Genomic DNA, 16860 nt, shown 5'->3' with positions numbered 1-16860 from the left:
CGCAATGTTACATCCTTACACACGGAGGGTGGTGTGAATGTTATCAGTGTCTTACCCACACCTAGTAGGAGTTCTGAATCACTACTAGCTTTCTTAGTGCTAGATAAGAGCTGGGATAGCTGGACAGTAGGCAAATCAGTTAGTGGCTCTGAGCCAGTGTGGTTGACCATAACTAGAGCAGTAAAGCACAGGTAGGAAGTGAAGAGACAGTCAAATGGAAGAGTCCCCTTCAATTACATCACATAAGGGCTGACAGCTAAAAAGTGACTGCTTGTATCTAAATGCTGTAAGTGTAAATACTAAGCTAAGATGAACTTGTGTCTGGTATTAAATGAGGAGAGTGATAGATTGTCATCCTTCCACCAAGTTTCTGTGATGTCTAATGAATGGGTCACAGTAATATGAGGGTACAAAATATATAGGAATGAAAGCCTAAGTACGGTGCGGGCAAACTACAGACTGCAGGGTGGATCCAGCCTGGGGCATTGCCTGTGATGGTGCTGCTCTCAGAAGTGGCTGGCATCAAGTCCCTGTGGGAGCAGTAGAGGGCTTAGGGTGTTGCCCTTGCCTCCAGGCACTGCCCCCTGCAGCTCCCATTGGCTGGGAATAGGGAACTGTGGCCAATGAGAACTTCCTGGAGGCATGGCAAGGGCGGAGCCCTGTGGCCCCCACCCCCAGGGGCTGTGGTTCTGGCTGCTTCTTGGCGTGGGGTCAGGGCAGGCATGCAGGGCATGCTGCTGCCACCCCAGAGCTGCTTTAGGTAAGTGGTGCTGGGCCAGAGCCCAAACCCCTCCTGCACTCCAACTCCCTGTCCTGAGCCCCTACACCCCAACCTCCTCATATTCCCCTGCCCTGGTCCTACATACAATTTCCCCACCCAGAGGTGGCCCTTGGCCCAAAACATTTGCCCACCCCTGGACTAAGTAGTGCTGATGGATGGGGGCCTAGTGGTGGTGCATGTGCAAGAAAGCATAGAGGCAAATACAATAAAAATCTTAAATGAAGCAAACTGTAACAGGGACAGAAATTCTATGCTTCAATAATATATTCCTATTGCTATAATCTTACTTCCTACCTGACCAAGATGGTGACTGTGAAATGCTCTGGGGGAGAGATTATAAAAATAGAAAACTGAGTAATAATGGAAGACTTCAACTGTCCCCACGTTGATTGGGTACAGGTCAAAGACACAGTTTTCTGACACCACAAATGACTGCTTCCTTGAGCAGCTAGTTCTGGAACCCAGAAGGGGAGAGGCAAGTGTTGATTTAGTCCTAAACTGAGCACATGCTTTGGTCAAAGAGGTGAAAGGTTTGCTGAGAGCAACCATAATATAAATTTAACAATGTTAGGGGAGACACACAAAGAAGCCCACCACAGTAGCATTTAACTTTAGAAAAGGGAATTAAATAAGGAAGCTAGTTAAATGGAAATTAAAAGGTACAGCGACAAAAGTGAATTGTGTGCAAGGGCCATGGAAACTTTTTTAAAACACCATGCGTGTGGCACCAAACTCAGAAAAAACAGTAAGAAGACCAACAAAGTAAAAGTGATAAAAAGCAAAAAGGCACCCTTTAAAAATTGGAAGTCAAATCCTGCTGAGGAGAACATAAAGGAACCTAAACTTTTTTTTGCTGTGTGTTTCAAATTCTTCTTTTGACTGTTAACTTGCCAGAGTTTAAGAACATCAGAATCAGGAAGACAGGAGGAGCAAGGCATTAAAGGAGCACACAAAGAAGAGAAGGCTCTTGTCAAGAAGCTAAGTGACTCCTTTGACTCAGTCTTTACGGATGTGAGCGATTGGTGACAATGCTGAGGAACTGCCCCAGCATGAAGTGGCAAGAGAGGAGGTTTTCTGGAACAAAGTGATAAATTAAACAGTAATAAGTCAGCAGGCGCAGCAGGCATTCAGTGAAGAGTTGTGAAGGAACTCAAATAGGAAATTGCGAAGGGTGGTATGTAACCTACTTAAATCAGCGTCTGTACCAGCTGACTTGAGGCTAGCTAATGTGACAACCATTTTTTTTAAAAGGCTGCAGTGGTGAGCCAGGCAATTACAGGCTGGAAAGACTAACTTCAGTACCAGACAAACTGAGTGAAACTATAGAAAAGAACAAAATTAGCAGACACACAGATAAACACCAGCTGTTACAGAAGAGTCAACAGGGCTTTTGTAACAGGAAATGAGACCTCCCCAATCTACTGGAATTCTTTGAGGGTGAGCCAGTTGATAAAATACTTTAAGAAGGTCCTTCACCAAAAGACTCACAAGAGTGTAAGAGGGAAGGGCCCCTAGTGGATCAATAACTGGTTAAAACACAGAATGAAAGGGTAGGAATAAATGGCTAATTTTCAGAAAGGAGCAAGGTAAAGAGTGGTGTCTCCCAGGGAGCTGTATGGGGACCATTTCAACATGAACAATGAGGTGACAAAATTTGCAGATCAGACAGTGAAGAGTTACAAAGGGCTTTTACTGATCTACACAACAAAAATGGCAGATGAAATTGGGAAATATACGCTCATCTCTACACACAACATTAGCTGTTACCAGAGACCTTAGATGGATTGTTTGGTTGGCTTTTTTTGACTGCTACTGTACAGTGAGCGGCTGTTTTCCATGTCTGAGGAAAGGAATAGATAATGCCACTATATCAATTTATGGCATGCCCACATCTTGAATACTGCATGCAGGGCTGGTCACCCCATTGCAAAAAAAGAGATATTAGAATTGGAAAAGGTACAGTGAATGGCAACAAAAACAATTAGGGGTATGGAACAGCTTCCTAGGAGGAGAGATTAAAAAGAGTGGGACTGTTCAGTAAAGAAAGCAGCTAGCTACGAGGCGCATATGATAAATCATGAATGGGGTTGAGAAAAGGAAGTGTTGTTTATTCCTTCACGTAACCAAGGGGACCCCCAATGAAATTAATAGGCAGCACGTTTAAAGAAAAGCAAGTTATTCTTCACATGACTCAGAATCAAGCTATGGAACGTACATTGTGACGGCCAAAACAATACTAACAGGGTTCAAAGGAAGAACATGATACATTCATGGAGAATAGGTCCATCAATGGCATATTCTGTGTGGCCCTAGCCTCATTTTGCCACAAGCAAAAAAAGAGATGGGTCACTCATTGCTTGCTTGCTCTGTTCAGGCCCTCTGAAGCATTGGGCACTGTCAGAAGGCAGGCTTGCTGGACCACTGGGCTGACCCAGTATAAGACTTACCTGCACCCACAATAATGCTGCTTTACCCTTTTGCTCTTAAACCCCAGTGAAAACTGGACTCTAGGCCCCACATGCTCATAGTAATGCTGCCAGATTAACTTTATTGCAGCACTGGAAATGTAGGTAGTGACAAGTTTTCCTGAGCTGGAGATTAAAAATGTAAAAGCTCTGTTACCAGCTGCTAACAAGTCACACAGCTAAACCTGGAGCCATGCTTGGAGATAATTTTGCATAACTTTTGATCTAAATCTACCTCTAGTACACAGCATCCTGTTCTAAATGCTAGTGCAGCTTTTTTTGTTTAAAGCAACCCAGACATCTTAAACATTTAGATGTAAGCACAAACAATGACAACGCATGTAACAATATAGCAATATATGGTCAGGGATGCCATACTGAATTTTGTAAGAGGTACAGCAAGTGACTTTAAAAAACAAATCACTCCGTAATATGTAAGCTTTAAAAAGTCCAGTGTACCATACTTAAAAGTGAGAGAGGTTAGTGCTGGGCAATAGCAGCTAATGATTTTAAATGCCCGGAGAGGAAACTCTTTGTTTGGCTGGAGGTATGCTAGGTGGCAGTATAAGCAGGGTCTTTATTTCTAGTTTACAATAGTTAAACAAAAAAAAACCCCTTAGGCTTCAGTGGCACAGTTGTAGATGCAGAACGTAGATGTGCCAACTGCTAGTAACGTATGGAGGCTTTGCCACATCCCTGTGCCCTACGTAAGTATTAGAAACAGTGTTTTAACTGTCTTCTTTCTAGGCACAGATAAGTGAGACTGCATTTAAGACAAGCAATGGGTGAAACTACTTTAGCTCTATAGTACTAAGGTGCAAAACAGGCACAGGTTCAACTGAACTTCACTCCCATTTTCCTTCAGATTAGCTTAAGGTACTGTACTAAAATAAGCTAAATCTTTGTCTCCCCTGTGGCTCTTTGTAATTTAACTGTAGTTGATAAAATAAAAATATTTGGTCAGTCCTTTTGCTATGAGACTAATATAAATAAAAACTAAATATTTCCCTGCCTACTGTTTAAATATGAATATACAGTAAATGAAACAATAACTTTGCAATACTATGGCTCTTTGGCTCCTGCACCCCTGGTGATCTGAGTATCACTGGTGTGTCTACAACTGCATCTTTCCAAAGAATTAAGCTATTGAAAAACACTTACATGAGGCTATGCAATGTAGTGCGCATAGGGCAGGATCTGGGGCAAAAATTGGGGATTGGTCCTGCTTTGAGCAGGGGGTTGGACTAGATGACCTCCTGAGGTCCCTTCCAACTCGGATATTCTATGTGTGCCTCGGGTACCAGAGCTTTATATATTTTGAAATTCTGGAATTTTAATATGCATATGAATTTAACCACTTTCCTCAGATTTGTATTTACTCAGTTTTCTTCCTTTTCTGTAAATACTTCTGGTTGAAATATTCAGATTGTAATAGCCTGGACAAAGCACCTCTAATGAAGGTGCAGCCCTCGAACACTTACCAGCTCTGTTCTCTCTCTTCCAGGTTACTGATGCATTCTTGACCTTGTTTTTTTAGGTACCTATTCAGCATGCGAATATAAATTCAGGCACCTGTGTGTAAGAGTTGCATGTCCTTTAAAACATCACACTGACAATACGCCACCCACGTACAGGGCAGCATACACAAGTTCAATCCACACAATGTTAGCAATTTTTTATTTTTAAAGTAGGGTTTGAATAAGACTCCACTATGACAGCTAAGAAAACTAGTTTAGTAAAATACAAGAGGCCCAAGTGCAGAAGTAGTTACATCTTCTGGACTGGTTTGATGCCCAGGATGTCAAACCCTTTGGCCATAACGGCAGCTGTTGCTTCACACAGCAACATTCTCCACATGTTCACCTTCACTATCGTTCCTGGAGAAGAAAGAAAAATAGTGCAAGCTTGAATTAGATGGTCAGGAAGCATCATAGATTACACATTACAGTCACTGCATTTGTGCTATTTCCATGATGTAGTACAGTTGGAATTATGTAGCTTCCATTACACTAAAAGGGACTGGTAAAAACGCACTATTTAATACACTCAGGTGCTACAGCAAGTAGCATTTTCACAAGAGATGATCGATCACTAGTGCCCACTTTCTTCTCGACTTGAGAGAGTTTTGTTACATGTGCTAGCACTTGGAAACCTCGTCTTATTCTGAACACTTGTAGGTTGCTTTTATAGCTATGGTGAATTTCTTTTTTAAATATAAATGGGAACGGTTGGGTTTTCTGTAAAGCAGAGACAGAGCAGCCAGTGTGGCCACAGACAGCCCTCCTTCAAACACAGCAATAGCTCTGTTTTTTGAATAGACCAAGACATGCACTTGTTCATAAAAATCAGTAACACTGGTCACAAAAACTAGATATGATTTACTATTAGCAATAGCTTTAAAGAACAACAAAAAGCTGCCTTGACATGCTTGTGCATTTGTTATCTTGCATCCAAGAACGACTGGAGTAACAGCATCCTTAACACAAAGTTAAGACTCCCCCCGCCTGGATGTTATGACCTTTCAGCCTGGAATGCTGGTACAAACCTGATCAACTGTATCTTCAGAATTCTCCAATTACAACCTCACAGAGATGTGCTCACTGCAAGCAAGTTTAAGGGATGCACTCACCAGTTTGCCTGTCTTTTTCCACACAGTAACAGTTATCGTAGAACTCTGTAAAGGTGGTGGCCAGCTCATAGAGGTAGTCACAGAGTGTGTGTAATAAGAGATCATCCAAAATCTTCTGCAGAATCTCAGGGAATCTCAGAATGCATTTGCCCAGTTTCCACTCCTTTTCATGGTCCAGTAATATCTTTGTTTCTCTAGCTGCCTTCTGCAGCATCTCTTCATCAATGTTGGCCAGACGTGCTATAGATCTGACAAAAAAAGAAAAAAACAGCCCAGCATTGGTCATGCTTATGCATGGAATTTTGCAACAGGATTGAAGGGCCAAAAGCAAAGGGGTTCTGATTTGAATGATCTAGCTACAGAGTGGTAACTTGAATGGATATTAGAAAACAGCCTGAATTGCCTAGAAAAATATTCAGTTTCAGTACATTGCAAGAACATAGGCAATCAGTGCAGGAGGCATGCACTGGGTGGAGGAATTAGTGCACGGAAGCAGCAAGGGACTGGACACGCATTCAAGAGGAAGAGTGGATGAGAAGCTAAAAGGTGACCAGGCACTGATATGGGAAGAAGCCTGGGGGCTCAAGTGTATGTGGAGGCCGTGGAAAAAAAAGCGGGAAAGCAGTAATAGATGGGAGGGGGAAACAGGGACAGGTACCCAAAAGAGGTGGTGGTGCACAGTTCCCTTGTGAGAGTGGGCTATGTAATTATTAATAAGCCTATACAAATATTCATTTGGGAGAGACCACTACCCTGTAATGTCAGTGAGAGATGCCTGCCTGGAAAACTTCTCCACACAGACCTGCCCTTTCTGAGGGAGGACGTTGACTATGTTCACTAAGTAGGCTCCATCTAGACATGAAGGCAGAAAACAAGACAATGGCCACACTGCTAGAAAAATTAGATACGCTCGCCCTCCAGCTGGAAGGACAGCCTGCAGTGGCTGGCCAAGAAGGAGTTCCACTTCCACGCCCTCTCAGAACACATAGGGCCTAGATCACAGCACACCCACCTGCTAATACTGAGAACAGATTTACCAAGGTAGATGAAGTGTCAGCCCAGCACAAAGTTCAGGCTAAGCTGTTATGAAGCATGGCAGATATTTTACACTAAACAAGGCAGAGTTTTTCAGAGGGGTCCAGCTAGACTCCTCCTTTGGCATTTAAGGATATTATCAGGGCAAGCAGCTCGGGAAAGAAAATGAAACAGGCTTAAGGCCCCAAACACAAATAATTTTTTTTTTTTTGAGTAAGGGGCAGGAGAGCAAGGGAGACCACAGCTGAGATTTCCCTAGGAATTCTGTTATTTTTAGTTAATAAAAGATGGAATAGACATATTACACTTTTTGCAACCTGAAGGGCAACTCGTTTTCAGCTTGGTTTTAAAGCAACCACAATACCCTTGAGCTACCTGATTCGAGTGAAGGCATAGAGCAAGTAAGCAGCTGTATTTCCTCGGTCATCCAACATTTTATCAAAAGAAAAGATGTAATCATTCATTCTGTTATGGGAAAGGTCAGCATATTTAATGCAGCCAAAAGCAACTGATGTCTGGGCAGCCTTCAGTTCTTCTTCAGTTAGGACCTACAGAAGACCAAAAAAAAAAAAAAAAAACACCAAGTTGTAACCATTCTGTCTCCCACATAGCATGCTTTGCTTCACCACAAACCCAGAGAAATGGAAAGGCCTCAGCAGGAAATATTCTAGAGGCACCAGCCAAGTAACATGCTGGGGGAAAACATGGTCAACTCATGGACTTTGACTCTGCTTTTTCCAGAGGGAAATTAACTAGTTAGAACCCATTTCAAAGCACTGATGATTGTTCAGCCAAATTTGCTTAACCCTTAAGTGAATTTTCTATTTCATCAAGGCTTACTATAAAGTGGACACCTAGATTATCTGGAAACAGAGCAGGATCAGCACAACACTTCCTGCTGCCAAAGAAGTCCCATGCAGGTGTCATTCCTGTGACACTTAAAAGTGAGGCCCTGTGTTCTGTGCATGGACAGCAAGATTAGTGCCTGGGCCCAGGGCCTTTAACCAAAATGTCAGCTGGTTGTGGCCCCCCACCTAATTAGTGGTGAAGTTGCATAGTGGGTAAAGTGCTTTGGAAGGTAGAAAATGCCATGTAACTGTAAATTAGTATTTTGCCCCACTGTCTGATTGACCTCAGAGAGGTTTAGGAACAGTTTAGCATGCTCTCCTATATTCTAAAGGGCATCCTTCCTTCCCCATCACCATAACAGTATGGTCTGAAAGTTTCGACTTGTGTTCCAGAAAATGAGGATCTCTTCAAAATTAGATCACTTCCCATAGTGGAACACAGTATGTACCAAGGCGACACAGTTGAAGGCTACGCAAGAGCAAACTGCCGTGCTATGCATTTTTGAAGCCATTTTGAGGCTGTTGAAATCAGAGGGTGATTTGTCCACAATTCAGGCACTGATATAGAATTCCATACCTTTGCGATTTTGGAGCCTCATGCGTGACCTGCTTTAATTCCAACAATTTAGCAAATAACTAGCTACAGCGCACAGGAGTTTAATCCCGCAGAGATTCCAGTAGATATGCCACAGAGCCAATTCAGAGAGAGGAAAGGTTTGAGCCATGTTGGAGCTCACATCAAGGCCACCGTCTCAACATACATCTTTGCTTAGGGAGGCAGCAAAGGCTGCACTGTATGGAAAACCGCATTGAGTGGTTTGTGTTCTACCACCACCTGCTGGATCTTTAAGGAATCGGCTGTTTCCCCCTTTGCATCTCACCAGCATACTGTGGAGATTTAATGCTGTTTTACAATGCAAGAACTTCTCTCACCAGACAAGGAACATGACCTGCCCCAACTTTTTTTTTAATTGTTTCCACCAGGTGGCCACTCCTGACACTGGTATGGCTGCGGCAAGAGGCAGCTCTGCGAGTGCTAAGATGGGGTTCCTGGTGGACTGAATGTTCATTTTTAGTGTATCGACCTTTGCTCCTGCTCTTCTATGGCCTGTGACATCTCCTCACCTAACTAACCTCTCCTATCTATTCTAGCTGCCAAGAGAATGTCTGTCCCAAAAACAGGATTAAGTCCTGGAGTTGCTTACCATCCTCAACTCCCTGTTCACTGGCTGTCCCTTTCTACCCATCTCACACCCTGCCCCCTTCTAAACCTTGGCTCATATCTCATCCTTTTCCCTATTAAAAATCCCTGCTCTCCCAAAAGATGCTGGGACAGTCTCCTACAACTCGGATTCCAAGCTGTTCCTGAAAAGCAGCTTGCTCAGCATTCTGCACCATTTTCAGGCAGAGCAAGGAGGGGTGCAGGGATGGCTACAGTAAATGCTTCCAGCACTGAAAGCTTTAACATCCTAATTTATTCTCCTCGATCCAACTGTGCAATAAATATTCCAGGGCCTGTCACCAAGGGGAAAAAGCCGATAGTAGCTAGTGAGGAATACCTAGTGCACACACTGTGCACATACTGTGCACTAAGGGAGTCTTCTTGCACAGTAGCTTAAGGCATTTGAGAAGTGCATTAAGCTAAACTGCCCAAGGGCATTCAGCATGTCCCCACGGACAGTAAGTGCAGAGTAGCTAGCGTGCTTTCAGTTCACACCCTAGCTTCCTGCCCACTAACTTCCCAATGCAGACAAGCCCGCGGTACGTTTCAAAACTACAATGTCCAGCCAGTGCTGAGGCTTTGTCTGCAGTCCAATCCTGCCGGCTCAAATGAGCTGTGATTAACTCAGAACTGCACTAAATCCATTAGGAATTAGCATCAGTGTCTACTCCACAGTGCAGGGAAATTTAAGAGCTTCAGAGGTGGGGAGTCTTTCTTACTGGTGTCAGGAACAATTCCAGGCCGTAAAACAGAGCTGCTTGCTAATCACAACATGCAGTAGAATGGTAACACTGAAAATAAGCCCAGTGAGCAATGTGATGGAGGGGAAAGTCTTGCTCTGTATATATTTCCCTTGGATCCATTATACAGAAGCATCCAGTACATGATGAAACCCACCACATACTTGTTTCCAAGAAGAAAAGTAAGCCATCACAATTACCTTGTCACGCTCTTTGTCCTTCAGTTTGTCCATTGATCGTTTCAGCCCCTCTTCCAGTAGCTCAATGAGCCGCACTGTATCCCCTGAACGAGTTTTGAACTTTTTCCTGAAAGCACATAGACATGGCTCAATAGAAACCCCACGGCTCACAATCAGCACTATATACAAGCCTCTGCAGAACTAAATCTTACAATTACTTGGGTGGCCCACATTTCTCAATAGTTTAATAGATTCAGCTGCACATTCCAATTGCCTCCGCCCCTGAGTTAAATGTATAAAACAGGCATCAAACTGGTGCGCCTATAAGGGCAGATCAGAACTGTAATAAAACTAATTGGAGAAAAAGAAGGTTTAAAAATTGGCTGACCAGGGTGTCAATCATATGTGTAGGACAGTTTCCTGTCCCATCAGAGCAACAATTGTCAGGAAAACAGCTCAAAACATTTCCCCCTGTTTTAACAGTGAAATGCAACAGCAAGGACACAGCATGTGGACTCTCAGCTACACGTAGCTCTTGCACAATGCATGGGTCTGACTGCAGTATCACTTAGGAGCAAGAGGAGCTTGAGATGGAGTACTAAGTAACTGGCCTAGAATAGGGGCATTGGGATCCCTTTCAATCGCCATGCAGCCCAAGGGAGATGGAGGTGGTGAAGGAGAAACGAAAACCACCCCTTCACCAACCAGAAAGAAGGAGACAGAGGACATAGCTTAGAGTGGAGTCACACCGACCCACAGTACAACACGTGAGCATGCTGTGCGATATGTTCCTTGTGACACAGAGTCACAATACTGCAAAGTGAAGCTGCAAAAAACAGACGTGGAATTTCAAGCCATACTAGAATTAGTTTGTGACTTTTGTGGGCCACATATACTTCTATTTATAGCAAAAGGATAAAATAGGATTGTAAAAAAAAATGCTGAATTAGCTATATATTTCCTTCACAGAGAGAATCCTACAGGACAATTCTGGGGTTAAGGTGTTCCCAATTACCAAAACAGAAACACAAGCTATAAAAAGAAAAGGAGTACTTGTGGCACCTTAGAGACTAACCAATTTATTTGAGCATAAGCTTTCGTGAGCTACAGCTCACTTCATCGGATGCATCTTTTCTTTTTGCGAATACAGACTAACATGGCTGTCACAAGCTATAAACACATTTGCTATGGAGTAGACAGAATAATCTTGTCAAACAAAATGCAATCTAAGCCCACAATCTAGCCAGACTAATATATAAAATATTTTTCTTATGGAAAATAAATTCAGATTTCTTATTTTGCAGTTACTTTACCAATGAATAATGAAACACTGGTTTGCAATGTTAATTTAGACATACATGAACTTCATTTACAAGAAATCTGTTTTTTAAGATAGAATTTTCTCAAATAAAAACAGACAAAAGATCTATCTTGCTTTAAGATTAAACTCGATAAGTTTATGGAGGAGATGGTATGATGGGATAACATGGTTTTGGTAATTAAATATTCATGGTAAATAGGCCCAATGGCCTGTGATGGGTTTTAGATGGGGTAAGATCCAAGTTACCCGGGAAGGAATTTTCTGTAGTATCTGGCTGATGAATCTTGCCCATATGCTCAGGGTTTAGCTGATCGCCATATTTGGGGTCGGGAAGGAATTTTCCTCCAGGGCAGATTGGAAGGCCCTGGAGGTTTTTCGCCTTCCTCTGTAGCATGGGGCACGGGTCACTTGCTGGAGGATTCTCTGCTCCTTGAGGTCTTCAAACTACAATTTGGGGACTTCAATAGCACAGATATAGATGTGAGGTCTTTTTTAGGAGTGGTGGGTGAAATTCTGGGGCCTGCATTGTGCAGGAGGTCGGACTAGATGATCATAATGGTCCCTTCTGGCCTAAATATCTATGAATCTATGAAAAACAGGGCAGAGCTAGTTTGTTTGGGATGGAAAAAGAGGTGGCTTTAAAAAAATAACAACCAAAAAACCTGATTTGTTTAGAATCCAGAAAAATAGTGCACTTTTATAGAATAGTTACAGAATATATGGAAAGACAGTCACAGCAGACATGCAAAAAACTCATTAATAAGTGAACTTTGTTTCTTCATTATTTTAGATGTCAACATGTAAAGCAAAATTTTCAAAGTCCAAGTACTTGTATGATATTTGCATTTTAAGTCCTCATACAAGAATATGTCTCAAACAACGTGACAGGGTCTACTGGAATCTGACCCTGAAAACTGCAATATGATCTGACTTCTTTTCTTTTTCTGTTGTCTGATGCTGAGACAGCCTGGCAAGTGTAATCACAGTATCCATTAAATGTACCATGAAATGGTCTATTCATTCAACTTACTTATCTTCTCCCAGTACCACTCCAAATGCAGCATGGACTACTCTGGTCACGGCAGGGTCATACCAGCCAATCATCTGACCTGCTGCATATACTGTCTGCAAGTGCACTGACTGCGAAGAAATAGAAAAATAAAAAGCAGTTGTCAACTGCACTTTCCAATTGTCTTTTTCCCATTAAGATTCTGGTATAAATACTGTAAAATGCTTTTGTACCAAGAGTGTTATTACAAGGAAAAATAAAGCTTCCCTAACTGATCACGTCCCCCTTTAGACTCATTGCACAGGACACTTGTAATGACGAACCACTACTGTCATCAGTTTCTACAGACTATTCAGATTTTCAGAAAGTATCAATGCCTGATACTTTTAAAGATCCCTCCCCAATTCTCGGTACAAGAGTGTGTGACAAGTACATCACCACTGCCTGCATTTTATAGTTCCCATTTAAGTGAATATAAACGTGGGTGAAAGGTACTCAACGGACAGGTCTGGAGACTCCACAGATAAGGCAATGCATGAACAGTGACAGTGCAGGTTTTTATCACTCTCTCCAGCCGTTCAGATTCAGCACTGACCTGGATGTGCGGACAGTTTTGTTTCCCGGAGTGTTAAATCCTTGGGCACTGCTGAGATGGCCGCGAGTCTAAACTGTGGTGGCGAATTCTGTGATTGGCCCACAGCCCATCAGGAACTGGACTGTAATTACCAAATAATTTCACATAAGGGCCAATAAATAGCCATCAGGTGATAACACCTTCTAGCCCCTGTCCTCTAGGCTAGAGCGATATTTAGTGACTGACTGAAGAACAAAGCAGAGGTCGGGGTACTCACCTGCCCACTATCCACCACATAAACAATGATATCAGCCTTTTCCTCAAATAGCCTTTGCTTAAGAGCAGCTAAGTCAGATGTATCATATGTGAAACCTCCATCTGACTTCATGATTGTTAAAGGAACAGAGCATCCTGGGACAAACACAATCTTCCTCCCGTCATCCATCTGTACAAATCCTAGGGAAAGAGGTCATTTGAGGGTAAGCATTCAAGAGAGATTTGCAGAAATATGCAAGTTGTTAGATGCTACATGTAAAAAGTGATAATGCTCTAAAGCTTGTGAAAGCCAGTTGCTCCTATCTATTCACATTCTACCCATTTTGTGCAGGTCTCATTAAATGCTTGATTTCTTAAAAAACAAAAACACCGCCAATCATCTTTTGCAAAGAGAGCATAGATTTATACAAATCTAGTTTTGCTGGTGAAATAACAGGCTATCATTAAGAGAGTTCTAGCTTGATTTTAAAACCATTGTAAGTTGGTATCCTGATGTACTTAGTGCAGAGGTGGGCAAACTACGGCCCGGGGGACCATCCTGCCTGGCAGTTGAGCTCCCAGCTGGGGAGACTCGCCCCTGGCCCCTCCTCTGCTGTCTACCCTTCCCTGCAGCCTCAGCTCATCGCGCCGCGCTCTGGGCAACAGGGCTGCAAGCTCCTGCTGGTCAGTGAAGCTGCAAGAGCCGCCGGCCTGCCTCGGGGCTCTAAACTGCACGGCTGCCAATCCTGGTGCTCTGAGCAGCAGGGTAAGGGAGCGCGGGGGGGTTGGATAAGGGGCAGGGAGTCCCAGGGGGCAGTCAGGGGACAGAGGGCGGTTGGATAGGACGTGGGAGTCCTGGGGGGCCTGTCAGAGAGTGGGGGTGTGGATAGGGGTTGGGGCAGTCAGGGGACAGAAAGCAGGGGGGGTTGAATGGGGGTGGGATCCTGGGGGGTGGTTAGGGGCAGGGGGTCCCGGGAGCCCCAAATTCCCAGACCTTTCTGAACGACAAAAACAAGGAATAATAGCCTGTGTCCCTCAGCAGGGGAGCATTTTCTAGTCAAAAATATAATGGAGGGGAAGGACAAGTGTCTAATCTGGGGAACATTAATCTTGAAAGTGTCTCTAAACAAACTAGTAGAAATTAACACACTCTCAAACTGAAAAAACATTAAAAAAAAATGAAGTGACTGGACAATTGTTGATTTTTTGACGATGTTAAGGAACATGTTACCTCTGTCTTCAAATTCTTGCACAATATCTTTCATCATATCTTGGTAGTACGATTCCCCTCTCTCTATTAGTTTAATGTCCAAGCAGTCATAGATTTTTTGGAACTCTGAGTAGGGAAAACAGAGAGAACTATATAAAAAAAAAAAGTTCAAGATTTTGACTGATTGTATTAAGACTCAAAGCAAAAAGACCCTAAAATATGACTGAAATGAGAGGAAAGATGGTCCTGAGGCTAAGCCATAGGCCTGGGAACCAAGATATCTGGGTTCAATTCCAGCTCTCTCGCAATCTGTGACCATGGGCATGTCACTTGTTTTCTGTGCCTCATGTCCCATCTATAAAATAGAGTTACTGTACTTCCTTACCTCGGGGGTGGGGCGGTCAGGCTGAATTTATCAGTCACTGGGAGGTACTCAGATACTAAGGCAATGGGGCAAAACCTTCAATTACTGAGCCATACTGGACAGAATGCCACATTACAGAGGTAAGTAACATTTAATAAATAAAACAGGCCACAGCAATACTATACTATACAGCATAAACACTTCAACAAGCTGTCAGAAAGAGATGAAGGGTTTCTCTCTTTAACAACCTGTGTTTCAGAAGCAGACAAACAGAGGTGCAGGAAGGAATAAGGGTCAGACATTTTGTTTGGAAATGATCGATTGTTACTAATATTAGACATTTGTTAAGCACCAATCAGCATAATACTTAGATGTTACTCTACATTGGTACTAATGTCATTGTTGCTAACTCTTCAAAACCACTCTTCCAGATAGTATTAAGGGCAACACCCATAATGCTGTTTGGGAAAAATCTGAGGATCCTGGGGTTTTCAAGTGTGGTTGTATTCATTTTAAGTGAATTCTGCATCCTGCTCTGATGTTCTGATATGTATGGTGGAGTTCTATGGAGCAAACCTTCCTCAGCCATATTGCTCCTTTTTATCCCAACGAATTTTATCGATTTCCAAAGAATAACTTGTGTCTCAGATCAACATAAAATGATCTACTTAAAACAAACACTGGATTAAAGAAATAGACACTAATTCTAACTGTTACCTTTCCGAGATACATCGCAGATCAGTTTCCATGCTTTAATGAAGTCTGGATTTTTGCTCTGTAGTAGGACCACACACTGGTAGGCTCGCTTCTTAAATTCTTCCTCTGTGTCAAATCTCCGCTTGGATTCCTAGGTTAAAAACTATATGTAAGAAAAAGTATTTTCTCTCCTATGCAAAACAGTATTTCTGACATTCTGCTTTAAAGCAATTTTTTATTTGGTGGAAGGGAAGCAGTGTGGCTTAATGGGTAGGGTAAAAAATTACTTTTACTAAACCAGTATACAATTCCTGAGACCGGATACCTGTATTTCATAAACTAAAATAAGCAATTCTTTACTTCTTTAACAAACCCAGTTAAAATTCATTTTGTTTCAACAATGTTATACTGATCATTCACAACAGTTCTGAATTATTGCTTCATTTAAAAGTAAGAGGAGAACAAGTGGACATATTAGCTAAAATACCTTGTAAAAAGCTTGGAGATCCCCAATGGGGGGTGAAACAGTCAGGAAATCCGGAAATTTATCTTGGAGGTGAGCAATGAGCATTCCAAACTGGGTGCCCCAATCTCCTAAATGGTTTAATCTGGCCAACAATTAGAAAGTGCAAAACAAAATTATGCATCATATGAGAAATCAGAACTAAAACAGGCTTAAGATTGTTGGCGGGGGAAGGGTGATTAGAGCTTTTCAGTCACATGGCTTGCTGGGGGTGGGGGGGTAATGCCGAATTGTGCTGCTACACTCGGGGTATTAGTTATGATGTATTTTTAAGTTATACTAAAGGTGGCTAGAACAGACGGACAGGCATCACTGGTGCACTTGTACAAATCGAGATAAACAAACTTGTCTGCCAAGTCCAACAGTGCTCACCTCAGAACATCATAGCCCACAAACTCAAACAGACGGCACATGCTGTCTCCAATAACAGTCGACCGCAGGTGACCAACATGCATCTCTTTGGCAATGTTAGGGGAAGAGAAGTCAACCACCACCTTTGACAGGGCAACAAATGAACAGAAACATTATTAAATGACGCACTGTACAATGTCCTGCTCTCAGGGCAAAATTTGCAAAGTTGTGGATACATGCCTTATGGATACGTGCAGTCACCATGACTGCATACACAAGTGATGTATTTGCATGTGGCAAATGGTCAATTACAACTGGCCATTTGGGCAAGCTCAAATTTCCTGTATGTGTATAACTGTAGTCATTTTATAGTTTGGTGATGGTTTGAAAGTCAGGCTCTAAATGTCTAGAACTCTTCTGGCTGCAACAAATATTTGGCTGTGAAAATTACCTGTATCCCTACTTACACGCTACAAACAAATCCTTAATAATTAAAAATAAATGTTCCTCTTTTACACAGCATAGGATAGGTTTTAAAAAGTAGAATAGCCACCCAATGAGCTGGCACATCAAACTCTAAATGTGGCTTTTAGCTCCAAACTCCAGCAAACAATTCAGAGCAAAAACACCCTTTTTAGGCTGAATCCTGAAAATCAGA

General features: G+C 42.5%; 1 protein-coding gene across 1 annotated transcript in view; it reads right to left on the bottom strand.

The window, feature by feature from the left end:
* Positions 1–4906: 4906 nt before the first annotated feature.
* The window catches only part of RARS1 (arginyl-tRNA synthetase 1), a 30142-nt gene continuing 18188 nt past the window's right edge, over positions 4907–16860 (bottom strand). The window contains exons 6-15 of the mRNA XM_048860199.2: positions 16224–16345; positions 15816–15936; positions 15350–15479; positions 14290–14394; positions 13081–13259; positions 12251–12360; positions 9921–10026; positions 7286–7458; positions 5876–6123; positions 4907–5123 (exon numbers count right to left, since the gene is read on the bottom strand). Of these exons, the coding sequence (XP_048716156.1) occupies positions 5014–5123; positions 5876–6123; positions 7286–7458; positions 9921–10026; positions 12251–12360; positions 13081–13259; positions 14290–14394; positions 15350–15479; positions 15816–15936; positions 16224–16345 (1404 nt within the window). The 3' untranslated portion in view covers positions 4907–5013. The remainder of the gene's footprint in view (positions 5124–5875; positions 6124–7285; positions 7459–9920; positions 10027–12250; positions 12361–13080; positions 13260–14289; positions 14395–15349; positions 15480–15815; positions 15937–16223; positions 16346–16860) is intronic.

The sequence above is a fragment of the Caretta caretta genome, chromosome 8 (genome assembly GCF_965140235.1).
Source record: "Caretta caretta isolate rCarCar2 chromosome 8, rCarCar1.hap1, whole genome shotgun sequence".
Taxonomy (NCBI): domain Eukaryota; kingdom Metazoa; phylum Chordata; order Testudines; family Cheloniidae; genus Caretta; species Caretta caretta.
Note: the sequence above shows the minus strand (reverse complement) of the source record. Positions and strands in the feature narration are given on the sequence as shown.